This window comes from Protomyctophum parallelum (assembly GCF_964188405.1).
Source record: "Protomyctophum parallelum genome assembly, chromosome: 21".
Taxonomy (NCBI): domain Eukaryota; kingdom Metazoa; phylum Chordata; class Actinopteri; order Myctophiformes; family Myctophidae; genus Protomyctophum; species Protomyctophum parallelum.
This window is the reverse complement of record NC_139713.1, coordinates 2,297,505-2,311,247: the sequence shown is the minus strand read 5'-3', so window position 1 is coordinate 2,311,247 and position 13,743 is coordinate 2,297,505. Positions and strand designations below refer to the sequence as shown.

At 43.6% G+C, this 13,743-nt stretch overlaps 1 protein-coding gene across 2 annotated transcripts; it reads right to left on the bottom strand.

The window, feature by feature from the left end:
• Positions 1-429: 429 nt before the first annotated feature.
• LOC310878662 (putative epimerase/dehydratase SAR0558) lies at positions 430-13,364 on the bottom strand. Of its 2 annotated transcripts, none has more exons than XM_083793032.1 (6): positions 13,292-13,364; positions 7,788-7,878; positions 5,348-5,440; positions 4,384-4,549; positions 3,470-3,583; positions 430-1,310 (listed from the first exon to the last, which is right to left on the bottom strand). In XM_083793032.1, exons 3-6 carry the CDS (start codon positions 5,358-5,360, stop codon positions 1,142-1,144), a joined length of 462 nt encoding a protein of 153 aa, XP_083649158.1. In that variant the 5' UTR covers positions 5,361-5,440; positions 7,788-7,878; positions 13,292-13,364; the 3' UTR covers positions 430-1,141. The 2 variants fall into 2 exon arrangements, with proteins under 2 accessions (XP_083649158.1, XP_083649157.1); XM_083793031.1 differs by having other exon boundaries at positions 12,953-13,342.
• Positions 13,365-13,743: the final 379 nt, after the last annotated feature.

Genomic DNA, 13,743 nt, shown 5'->3' with positions numbered 1-13,743 from the left:
ATTTATTATGGCTGTGTATGATTTGCTTAATAGGAAGACATTTATTTTTATTAACGAGTGACTGGTGAGAACAAATGTAAGAAACTTTAAATGTTTATGAATGAGGCTCCTACGGATGTTCATTTTTCTTTGTGAAACACTAAAAAGCACATGCTTTTTCCAATACATACATACATTGTCCAGGACAGGGGACCGTACCTATGTTCCCTCAGCTCTATGTTCCCTCAGCCTACGACAACCTACCTCCTCCCTCACCCTAACCCTAACCTCCCCCGGGGCAGACACCTAAACCTAACCGCAACCCTCTCCCGACCCGCAGCGCACCCCCGGGGCAGACACCTAAACCTAACCGCAACCCTCTCCCGACCCGCAGCGCACCTCGGGGCTGAGGGAACATAGGGCTGAGGGAACATAGGTATGACCCCCAGGACAGGTGAGAGCCAAGATAGCTTATTGTTAGCCGTTACATTCCATACAGCCATTATGTATGAGAAAATGTAGAGAATACAAGTTTACGTCGTTTTCAAACTGTGAGAGGTAGTGTGGATTGTGACATAGCTATTCTGTGTATACTGAGAGTGCGTACGCACAAACAGAACAAGACAAGACACACTTTGCCCACATGACACATGTCTCTAATTAGCAATTACTTAAAGTACAGCAAATGAAATTTATTTCAATGAAATGAAATCCCATCACATTTCACAGCTATAGGGGCCTACACAGTAAGCAAAGACAAGAGCCTATACTCTCTGTCCATGGTTGGAACTACACCACAGGGTAGTTCTTAGACCACCCCCCTTTGGAAGCTCCAGAGAGCATGATCTAGCAGTCCAGAGAGCGTGTCCATATGTTGAACACCCAACCTCATGAGATTATTCATACTGACTTAAGAATAAAATAAACAAGCGATAGCGCGCTTTCAAAAATGATAGTAACACAAGTCCCTTTGTTGACAAAATCAATACTTTTATATACTGAGTCGTTTACCATTTTTCTTTAGCGCTTTTCGAGGGATAGTGTTTTGGAAAAAAACTTTTTTTTAAACGGCTGATCTTCAAATGACCCTGTTCTTTTTTTTCTTTTCTTTTCAGGGACCGTGTGCGACCGAGTGTGACGTCACATCCTGACACAGGTGCTTTCATGTGCATCTCGGCTCTGCTGTCTGCCCGCGTCGGTCCAGGTGGACGTATCCTGACGTAGGATCATGGCAGCGGCGGGATTCAAGACAGCACGGCGTGGGTACTTCTGATGCCCAATTACTACCCAGCGTCGATGAGAAACCTATTCTCCAAAGAAAGTGGCAAGTTCTATGACAGAAAAAAATAAAAACAAACTCAAAATAGTCACAATAGTGAGAATGTGATCCATCTATATAAATATTTAATAAAAAAGAAAAAAATAACAAATTTTTGCCTGAATGAGAAAAGCAGCAAAATATACCAACCTACATCTTTGAAAAGAAAGTCTTACATTTCCATGGATCACAAATTGCTGACATGTGTCACACACACAGTACCAAAACGTTAACATCTCATTCTCTACATCTACAGCTTATTAGTGCATCCAACATCCATAAAGCACATATATAATTCCCCAAACTGAGCACCACTACACAGCTTCCCACCAGAATAAAACAGATTGCTAACGCATTCAACATTCAAACAAGCCACTTAGCACCAAAATAATATAATATGCTTAAAGCTGCTAGACAGAATAACAAAATGTAACAATGCTAAGAAGTCCTTAAAAGGACACTAAATACATAAAGCACACAAGTGCAAATGAAAAATCTAAAACAAAATAAAACAATTTCCCTAGTATACAGTAGAACAAAGCACTTCCCTGGGGCTCCCATAGAGCCTCGCAGTACCACCCCCTCCGACCCGGAATATAATTTCCCATTAATTTTTCGCATAGAAGTTTCAGATAGTATTTATTTAAAAACCTGTAAGCCTCGGACAAAGCCAACTCGGATGGTGACAACTCATATACAATAAACACTTTATTTGTTTATTGTCATGAGTTGTTGTTTCTCCTTCTAATTATTCGTTCGGCCCCCAAAATAATTGTTTATCGTCATGAGTTGCCACCATCCGAGTTGGCTTTGTCCGACGCTTACAGGTCTTTAAATAAATACCCTATGAAACGTCTATGGGAAAAATGAATGGGAAATTCTCTTCCGGGCCGCCGCTCGTCGTCATGGGCGGGACGACTGTGACGCTCTATTGCAACAAGAGCCATGATACATAAAGCTACAGCAGGCCACTATGGTTCAAGCACCCGTAAAGACGTGACTATAGCAACACCGGCTATGGCCACCATACCAACATGCATGGTAACAGTAACAGTAAAGGCTCAAGTATCTATGGTTACAGTACATATTATATTTAGGAGCCAGTTGGGAATTTTGAGTAAAGGGTCATTTCTAAAGGCCAACTGGTTTCAAGGACGGTGTCCTTTTTTCTTTTTCACCCCAGAGCTGCTATATACGCAACACTGTCATGCTTCCACGGGCGGGAAAGTCATCTGCATATAGTAGTTATCTGCAGATGCCGAGGTACGAGAACATGCATATACTACATTGAGGAACGCAGAGAGCGGAATTCTCTGGAAAAGTTCAGTAACTTTGCTTTAGCATCCAGCAGCGCGGTCGGCGTTAACACCATTTGTTAAGCTTTGGAGGCGGATTCTTCTTTGACTCTCGTTTATGACTAGTGCACAACAATGCCACCGTGTCCCAGAGGAGGGGGCGGCGGTTAGAAGGAGAAGGAATAAGGTGAAATAGACAAGTAAGCGAAAGAAAACAGGGTAACCGGTATAGGATGAGGGGAGCTAGCCTTTCAGGAGGATATTTGGATGTACTCTAGGCAAATACTATGGCTGTTAAAAAGTAACAGCTACCGTAGTTGGTTTTGGACATTTTTCTTCTCTTTCCTTTTTTTTGTAATACCTAAAAGTATATTTTATGGCTTTGGTTTTTATAGCTGCCAGTGTCAGCACAAGCCAAAACTAAACTAAACAGAACTACACTTGGTGACGGGAGCATATGTCTCCAGAATGGATCTGGGTTTCCATAAACTCCTGTCTAACTCACAGAAACGTCGTAATGATGATATAAGGCTTTGGACATCAGAGTACCGTCCTCGAGGAGGGACATGTGGACATAAAGACTCATACATAGTCTGGATTTTCGGTGGTTAGGTACTGACCGCGGTGAAGACCAAACCACCGCCACCGCTCCAGCCCTTCTCTCTGTTTTTACTCACCACCGCTCAACGTTATTTCAGCTCCGGTGGTCACCTCACCACCGAAAATCCAGACTATGAATAGGCCTTAAGACTCGAGTGCCGTCCCCGAGGAGTGACATGTGGACACAGGGACTGAAGTTCAACTCCCTCCTGGATGGAGTCCACTCTCACGGCGCGCTACGACGACGGGGCTCAGGCTGCGTGTGCCAGCCGCTTACCGGGGGTGAGGCGGGTCAGCATGGCGGTCACTAACTCCGGGAGGTCGTACTCGTGCTTCCAGCCCCAATCCTGACACGCCGCACTGTCCTCCAATGCCATTGGCCAACTGTCCGCTAGAGTAGGGAGGGAGGGAGAGAGAGAGAGAAATCAAGTCAAAATATTAGTTTTCTTTTAATTACACTTCATCTCTAGCAAGTAGGGATGTTAATGTTAATCGCTAATCGATTAATCGCCGTTAAGAAATTAATCAATTAAACGTAACAGTTAATAATTAATCGAAATGTCTGCGGTTCTATCATTGGGTGGTTTTCTGTGCCGTTCATTTCTAATGCATGGAGACCTATTCTAGAATACTTAAATATCCGTACCTCCCTAGATTAGACTGCTTGGTGTGACCCAAACGACTGTAACCCATCCCATGATGTGACCTGTGTTTCTTTGTTTAGTTTTTTTCCCCTTTCATTTGATCCTTTGTCCTGTTGTGCTTGTTTCTTTTGGGGGGGGGGGGGGGGGGTATAGGATGTTGCTTTTACCTTTGTGTTTGTCTGCGATGCTTTGTGATGTTTTAAAAAAGAAATTAGGTGACACGAGGTGCAAAGTTATTCTTGCCATATATGCTATTTGCTGTTTACCTGTCTATATTAAATATTAAAAAGGTAGTAATAGTCCTAGTACCTAATCTATCTCTCCAACAGCCACCTTCCATCCATGTAACATCCATCCTCTCATCCATCCATGTAACATCCATGATCCATCCATCTTCTCTTCCATTCCTCCCAACATCCATGATCCATCCAACAAATCAACACTGAAGCAAATCCATCCACTCATTCATTCAAACAACACCAAACAACAACAACAAACAGTCCACCCACGCATACACCCACCCACCTATGGCCTAAAGTCCACCCACCTATGGCCTGTCGTACGGGCTTCTGCGTTGTAGGTGATCCTGAAGTCGGGCAGCGCCTTCTGCATCTCCTGTGGCGTGAAGCTCATGGCGTGGATGTTGTACGTGCGGCTTCTCAGCGCCTCCGCCGGAGCCTCCAGCACCTCCAGGGTGGCCCTCAGACAGTCATCTGTAGGGAGGGGGAGGGGAGAGGGGAGGGGTGAGGGGGGAGGGGAGGGCGAGAGGAGGGTGAGGTTCAGGTTCAGGTTTATTTGTCATGTGTATAGATACAGTATAAATACAATGAAAATGATTTTGCTCAGAGCACTCTCAGTCTTACATACACAGGACATAATCAAACATCTATAGTGCAAGAAAAAGACAAAAAAACAGAAAAAAGTGAAGTGACAAAACAGTGCAATAAAGTTCAAGGTCAGAAGCTGTTCAGAAGCCTGACTGCCTGGGGGTAGAAACTGTTACCGAGACGGGTGGTGCGAGATTTGATGCTCTGGTAGCGTTTTTTGGAAGGGAGTAGTTTGAACAGGGTTTCTGCGGGGTGGCTGGTGTCTTCCATGATGTTGTGGGCTTTTTCCATACAACAAGTGGTGTAGATGTTATGGAGACTGGGTAATTCTGTGCTGCCGATGATTTTAGCTGCTTTAAGGTGAGGGGTGAGGGGAGGGCGAGGTGAGGTGAGGGGAGAGGGGAGGGCGAGGGGAGAGGGCAAGAGGTGCAGAGGAAGGGGAGAAGAGGAGCACCAGTGGAGCAACAAAAGGGGCGAAGGTGGGCGGAGAGGATGAAGAAAACATGGAGACATGAGAGAATGGGGATGATGCAGATTGTTTATTTCATTTTTTTGTTGATGATTTTTATTTTATTTTCTACCGAGCTTGCAGAGAGGAAAGCATAAAGCAGAGGTTCCCAACCACCAGACGCCTACCCCCACCCCCCTGTGTGTGTGTGTGTGTGTGTGTGTGTGTGTGTGTACCTATGTACATCATTGGGAGACGTGTGTCACTGCGCAGGTTGCATTCAAACTGACCCGTCTTCGCGGCTGCATGGAAGATCTGGACTGCATAGTCTGGCGGAATAAGGGAAAGATCTGGTCTGGCTTTATCCACAATTTTCATACAGCCCATAAGTCTTTGCGTTTGTGTGTGCATAAGTTCCTCTTTCTCTTGTCTGTTGCCAGTTTTGCAAGAGAAACAAGTGGCCAGGTCTATGAAAACAAGGACAAATGAAAATAGCTGATCTACAAGCTCACAGCGACACATTGTGAGGTTGTACATCCGTTATTTAAAAACACATTGAGAATACATCGAAATATTTTAATTTAAAAAAAAGGCACAAAATATGTTCAGATGGATGTTCGAGACAATTACATAGTGTTCATTTGGGTTTCCTTGTTGTGAAGAAATGTGTAAGCAAGCCCAAATAAGCAACTACTGTACACTTTAGAATCAAGCCCAAAAAAACTTTGAAAGCCAATGTTAGCCAATTAGGATGGAATATGAAATATTGGACAGATCCGTCTTGAACACATGGCTATAGAGATAGTGTGTAACGATTTGCGGGATTTTTGGACAGAATCTGGAGGAGTAATATAAAAAAAAATAGTTTTTCAAAAGTCGGTCTCTATAACAGGCCATTAGAAGATTTGGGGCAGAGGTTCATTGTTGGCATCCAGGAATGCAAAATTTGGCATCGACCGGGTTAACGGTGCCAGAGATTAGCTGGTAACGGACGGAGGGACGGGCGCGCGTGTGCGTGCACGTGCGCACGCACGCACGCACACACACACACACACACACACACACACACACACACACACACACAGTGGAGACAATAAAACGGAGCAGAAATGATATACCATTGGGCATATAGAAAACTGAAAAAAAGGTAAAAGAGAAAAAGGATTATTATAATGATATGTTTGCGGCTTTTTTTGCCTTTATAGAGCACCGAAGGGCGCCAGTCCACAGGATTGTGTACTTTTTATTTGCATTGAAATCACCATTTTTAGATCTCTTCATGTGTTTGAAAAAGAAACCGATCATCCCGGCCTTTTCACTCATATGGATATAAAGCATCGACTGAAGGTGGAAATGTACAAATATACCTAAAGAGTAACACAATAAGCACTAGAAACGAGTCAAACAACCCAGAGACTACATAATTTTTGTTTTTGTTTTGATTGTATTGCTGTATTGTTGTACTGTTCTTTCTGCTTTGGCAATGTAAACGTATGTTTTCTCATGCCAATAAAGCCCTTTGAATTGAATTGAATTGAATTGAATTGACTACATTTCCGGGTAGGCGGGGTGGCACAACAGAAACTGACATGTTAAGTACGTTTTATTTTTATTTTTTCATTGATATTTAATGTTTCGTGGTTAGTACAAGTCGAGTATGAGCTGAGCTTACGTCAACGAGGAATCTCAGGAACGCAATGTGTTGACAGCTGCTCATGACATACATTAGCAGCGACATTGCTTTCATATGTAGTTTCAAGGCTTTTGCAGGCCAAATTAATTCTTTCTCCAGAAACTGGCTGTATCAAATATGAATGGACATCATTAACGACACACAGCCATCCCCCTGACAGAAAGGCCGGAATGATCGGTTTATTTTTCAGTTCTTGACAGTTGAACTTGAGAAAGCCCCGATGGGCGAAACGTTGCCGTTTTATATAGGTTGAAATAAAAAGGACGGGGAGCAGAATTATATTGTGGTGTGCGGACATTCTACTTTTTTCTTCATTCAAGCACTTTTTGGATCCAGCAGCACCGTATTTAAAAATCACACCTGTGTGAACTGAGTGGTGCAACCCCCACCCCCCCACACACACCTCTCTCTCTCTCTCTCTCTCTCTCTCATTAGCAGGCAACAGTGCAGCACTATCCCTCTCTCTGTTTCTGGCACAACAGCGCCCCTACTGGTACTCGTAGTCATATACTGGTGCTCATTAACCAACACCGACACACATAGGTGAACACAGGAATAGGTGAACACGGACATTGCTGTTCCTCGGGAGTGGTTGCACCATCAGCGCTGGAAGGGGGGTGCGGAGGGTGCTCCAGCACCCCCTGCTGGTGGAGAGGAGCATTTTTTGACATGTCTATCAGAGCGTGCTGAATGAAGAATGCACAGCGAGTGAGTTGACAGATACACAACATGACGAGACAGCAAAAACCTATTGTAGTTTTACTTTCACCTGCACCAGGTTTAAAGAAATCTAACCCAAACAACAACACAATAAGAGTCACATACTGTTATTATGATTAACTCGGTTAACTAGGTCCTAAATAAGTCATTATTATCGCTGTGCTCGGCCGCGATTTCCCTCCCACCCTTCAGCCCCCCTGGGTTGCACCACTCAAAAACTGGGATGTGCATATGGAGAGGAAATTAACCAGTTAAGTGCTTACCAGTGGTGCCTCCACCGGGCTGGGAGTCTGCAGAAATGATGCCGGGGTACCTGAGACAGCGGAAGTCCAGCCCATACCTGTGGTGGTAGTACTGGGAGAGAGACAACAGGACTTAAACCATTTTGACCTGAGATCAGATTCTAAAAATGTCTTCTACAACCCCACAGTTTTCTGAAAAAGCTATGTTTCTATGTCAGACGTTCTTCGATTTTTCAAAAATAGCAGACCTACAAGCTCATAGCGCGCCACCGAGAGCTTGTAGGTCTGCTATTTTTCAATAGCTAAAGCATAACATAATGCTAACACCAAAATGGGTTACACACAAAAGAGCAGGGAACATAGTAGGTTCCCCCTATAGGGATGAACAATGTTCTTATCGGTATAGGCCAATGTTGGCCTTAAAAATGCGGTATCGAACCGAAATAACCATAATCTGTTTCAGCCGATATTTTATTTTATAATAACTAAAAAGCCTTTTATTATGATGATGAAGGCTGCAGATTCAATAAGAGTTGCTTTCTCAAATTCTGTGTCTACACTACAGTTTGAACTTGTTTGAACTAGTTTTGATTAGGCATGTAACGATTCACTCAACTCACGATACGATTCATATCACGATATGAGGTTCACGATACGATTTTTCCCGATATTTTAAACAAATTATTTTCCAGACAAAAATGGCAGAAAAACATTTATTTTAATTTCTCTTAAACAAATCCAGTACTTTTCTTTGTTCTCAATACTGTAGCAACTACCAAATGACAGGAAACTTTTCATTTCTCTTCCACAAATCTCAAATCTTTACAATACTGTAGGCTTTAGGCTATCAAAGAATGTTTTTTTGTAGGTACAAGATAATGCAACTGTGCTGTAACTGTAAGCCTGCAACGCAAAGGCACACACTAAGGCATATTATTTCTTGTCGTTGTCTTAACTCTTACATTAACTAACATTTCTCTTCCACAAATCCAGTATTTTCTTTTACAATATTTGTGCTCAACACTAGTGTTCAATTAACAGTTCAACAACACTGTAGCAAATGACAGGAAACTTGTTTATCATTTCTCTTAAAGAATTTAAACAACTCTTACCACCCTCTTTTCAATACTGTATCAAATAATGCTTTTTTAATATGCTGAGGTTAGCATAAGGCAACTGTAGACTAGTGTAACTTATGTCTGTAAACCATGCCAGGCAGGCACAAATTAAGGCATATTTATTTTCTTTGTCTTAACAAAATGCTACACAAATCCAGTATTTTCTTTTAGGAGGTAGCATAAGGCATTAAAGGCAACTGTATCAAATAAAGAATAACTTAAAATGTAGTCTTACCAAAAATAAAATACTTTTAAAACAAATCCTTGACAAAATAAATAAATTATAAATAAAATATGTTCAACTTCAAAATGAAATAATCAAACTAGGCTTAGTTTACATTCAAGTTTACATGTTTGTTCTCTCTCTCTTTGTCTCTTTTTTTTTTACATGTATTTTTTGAGGAATACGAGGATGTCTACATTCTCAGGCAGCAGCTGAGATCTCTGAGCATTTACAATATCCCCTGCTGTTGAAAAGACTCTTTCGCTTGGGACAGAGGTGGCTGGTATTGAGAGGAAGGCTTTTGCTAGAGGGGAAAGCAGTGGGTATTGCTTTTCATTTTCCTTCCACCACTTGAGTGGGCAGCTTGTGAGGGGAATACATTTTTCACTGTTGTACTTATCCATCTCTCTCTCAATCTCAATGATGGGCCGTGCTGCTGCTGGTGGTTCAGTGTCAGTGAAAGTCCCTCCAAGGAGGTCTTCCAAGGCTGTCTTCTTGGCAGGCGGTTCTTCCACAGCAGGTCCTGCTGCAGGTGTGCGGCCACTGGTACCTGCTACGTCCCCATCTGTCTCCATCGCATCATCACTGGTGGTCTGAGTGGCCTGTAAATAGCAGGGGGGAAAAAAGAAAAGTCAAATAAGACAGGGGTCTCATTTATCACAGAAAGAACGACTTGGTAGACAGGAAGGAATCTAGAAAAGAAAGATAGACTAGGCCATAGCATAAACCATCAAGCCAGGCATTAACCCATTCTGACCTGAGATCAGATTCATACGAGGTTTCCGCCGAACACACACTGGTCCTGATGAACCCATTCTGACCTGAGATCAGATTCTAAAAATGTCAGTCACTCTTCGATTTTTCAAAAATAGCAGACCTACAAGCTCGTATCGCGCCACTCGGTGGCGCGATATGAGCTTGTAGATCTGCTATTTTTAAATAGCTAAAGCATAACATGATGCTGACACCAAAATGGGTGCCCGGTCAGAATGGGTTAACACAATACAATTAATATTATAATCATACAAGAAAATAACTACTCAATAAAACATTTTAAGTATTAAAAAGGGAGATACATTGTTGAGTAAATAAATACCTGGTTGTAAAACTGCACAGCTTTCTCCTTCAGCCTCCGGTACACATCAGTGCGCTCCTCTTCCTCTTGTAGATGAGACAGGGCGCGGAATCTGGGGTCTAATGCAGTGTACTCCAGCAGGTACTCCATGTCATCTGTGTACCTGCTGGACAGGTTGTTGTGGATGGCTCTCTTCAAGCTGGTCACGAGGGCTGACTCCTTCTCTTGGGGCAGGACGGCTGACTCTCTCTCTTGGGGTAACAGTTCTTTCTCAATCATGTGCTTTAATGGTGCAATGAGAGACACCGTTGGATTGTTTTCATCACACATCACCTTGGTGACTTTTTTCAGGGGTTTCAGAATTTTCACAATCTCATAGGCATCTTTTATGTCTTGGGGACTCAGTGTATCCAGATCCTCACCATACCTTCGAATTGTTTCGGTGCTGAGAGTTGCTGCGATAGCTTCTTGCTGTTCGAGATATCTTTCAAGCATATCCAGACTGCTGTTCCAGCGTGTTGTGACGTCGATGATGAGTTTGTGCTCACCAAGCCCCAGTGCCTCTTGTTTGGATTTCAGCACAGCAGCTGCAGTGGTGCTTCGGTGAAAGAATGCTGCCACACGCCTCACACGACCCAGCAAGCGGTGGACAGAATTAACTTTCAAACCCGCCTGCGAGGCCAGGTTTAAAGTGTGAGCAAAACACTTAATATGGGGCGCAAACCCACCGGCCTCTTTCACCGCAACATCCATGTTCCTCGCATTGTCTGACACGATAGGAATGTCGCGATTAGCCCGTGTAAGATTCCATTCCTCCACAGCTGTTGTCAGTACTTCGCCTATATTACGACCAGTGTGCGATTCGTACAGAGGGCGAGTTTGAAGCACAAAGTTAACCATCTCCCAGTCGCTCGTAATACCATGGGCTGTGATTGTGATATAGCTCTCAGTGGCCCTCGATGTCCACCCATCTGTTGTAATCGCTATGGTATCTACATCTTCGAGGCGCTGAATCACTTTTTGTTTCGTTTCTCTGTAAAGCTTGGGCACTACTTTCTCGCTGAAGTGTGGGCGCGACGGGATTTTATATTTCGGCTCCAGCGTGTTCACCATTTTCTTAAACCCGACATTTTCAACAACGGAGAACGGTCTCATATCAAGTGCCATGAAGGCAGCAATGCACCTCGTTATCTGCTGGGATCTTGCACCCGTGGGGGGTAGAGGAGTTCCAAACCCGCTTGTCAGTGTGGTTTGGTCGGTCGCAATGAGTTTCCTTGAGTCACCGTCTGACTGTGTAGCTGGAGGGGTTTGCTGGAGCTTCTCTTTATGATATCTGTTTACATGCATCATCATGTTGCTTGTGTTGGTGTTGTAGGGAACCAGCCTTTTGCAATATCGGCATACTGTGTGTGTGTCTTGTCTGTTACCATTTTCATTTGTTGTCCTAGGAAAGCCAAAATGTTGCCAAGCCTCTGACTTGAAACCAAGTGGTGGGTTCACAATTTCCATATCACTTTCACCGACCCCCGCCATGACTGAGTCACTTTTCCCCCTCTTTTCCCCCTCTTTTCTCTCTTCTCCTCCTCTTTTATCTTTCTCTCTCTCTATGTGTGCTACTACCGCCCGTCTGCACTCCACATTAACGCCCCCAAACAACACCACACGCCAGCCTGTTCTTTTTTCTTTCTTTCCCCACGGTTCTTCTATCATGTGTGACATAGGACGCTGAACAAGAATGGGAGTTTAATGTGATTGCGCCCTCTGCTGTTTGGATCGCGATATATGCTTTTAATAAATCGATACGTAGCGTCAACATTTTATATCGATATATATCGATCTACGATATATCGTTACATGCCTAGTTTGCCTACCACTAACCCCTGAATGCAGTGTTCTACCGTCCCTAAATTGGTGTGCCCCTCGAACGTCCGTATGATAACATCAGGTCAAGTGGATCTGGTAATTGATTACTCATTACCAAGGAGGGCTGGTGGGGTAAAGTAGACCCTTCAAGCAGTTACCATTACTTTCAGAGTGTGCCGCCTGAGCTGTGCGCATGCAAGGTCACTTCAGTGAGTGAGAGATTGCTACTGTATATATTGTCAGGGCAGAGAGTGACACGGCAGAATTCTCCAGGTCAGACAAGCTCTCTGTCCTGCGCTTCGCGGGGCCCCCAAATCTGTGGACTGATATGATCGAATCCGAATTCGTGATGTAACAGGTCGTATTTGCTTTCATATATGTCTTTGCTGTTCACATGTATATATCACATGACCATTCAATTTGGGATAATTGTGGGCAATCAATAAATGCCAGATCTTGTGAATCCATAATTTTAAGTGTACAGCCTGTTTATTGGACTATTAGATAACCCTCTCACAGGATGGCACATCAGGTTCATTGCAAAGACAGTTCGAATCCCACTTCCCACAGATATTTTCATTTATTTTTTGTTTTCATCATTCTAACTGTGTTTTATAAGTGCATGTTGTCACTGTTTCATACAAGTGAGATTCCACAAACAATCGGATGGATATTTAATGATCTTTATCGAAAAGAATAGGAGAAGATAGCTCCGCCCCCTTCATGAAACAGCTGTGAAAGACGGCTCATGCACGCGCAAAGACAGCCCAGGGAACCAGTAGACAAACCAGGCACAAGTTAAACCGCAACACCGGGCGAGTGCTCTTTTGAGAGGGGACGCAACTATTCAATCCAAACTGTTATGTGACAATGAACAACACCTTTAAGCTGTAAAAGAGAGACTTACTGAGGTCTGGCCGCTCTTCAGGTTCCTCCCGTTTCCCTGAAACAGCTCTGGAGAAAGCCCTGGTTGCTCAAAGCTCTATCTGGGTGTCAGGTTGAAAAGGACAGACTGTCCCTCAAAACGACCAACTGGTTCAAGTTTAACTTTAGCCAGAAAACGTCTGTTCACTTGGAATGGACGGACGGCTAGCTTAGCATTAGCTCACAATAAAACAGCCGTGGAAATTCTTCCTGTTTTCACAACTTTAAAAAGACTGTCGTGCAAACACAACATCAGACACAAAGTTACACAAAGGTTTGTTCACTGCAAACGTCTATTATAAAACGTTCTCTGTTCGCTCACTCTCTGCTGTTTGTTTGTCTCTCTGCTTCACGACGGACGGACGTGGTGTAAATATAAACCCGGACGAGAGAGGCACGGACACCGGACACGTGTCCGTCCCCCTCTCTCCTCCGTGTTGCAACCATAGAGTATTGCAACATACTCTTGAGTTCCGTCCGGGGTGACTTTAGCAGTGGAGTGGAACCACTGCGTCCCGAAATTCCACAATACACTACTACTATGTACAATCACAATGCCAAATTACTGGTATTGAGACTTTAATACTACTCCACTCAATAGTACATGAAATGCATTATATTCTGTCTGTCAGTCAGTCATCAGAAAAGCAGAACATAACAGATGTACAAGCTCGCAGCGCGGCACAACCAATAGTGTTTAAAATTATTTGCTGCATCAACTACTTTTCCTGGGGACCTCCTGGAACGCCCCCAGACCCCATGGGACCAGGGGTC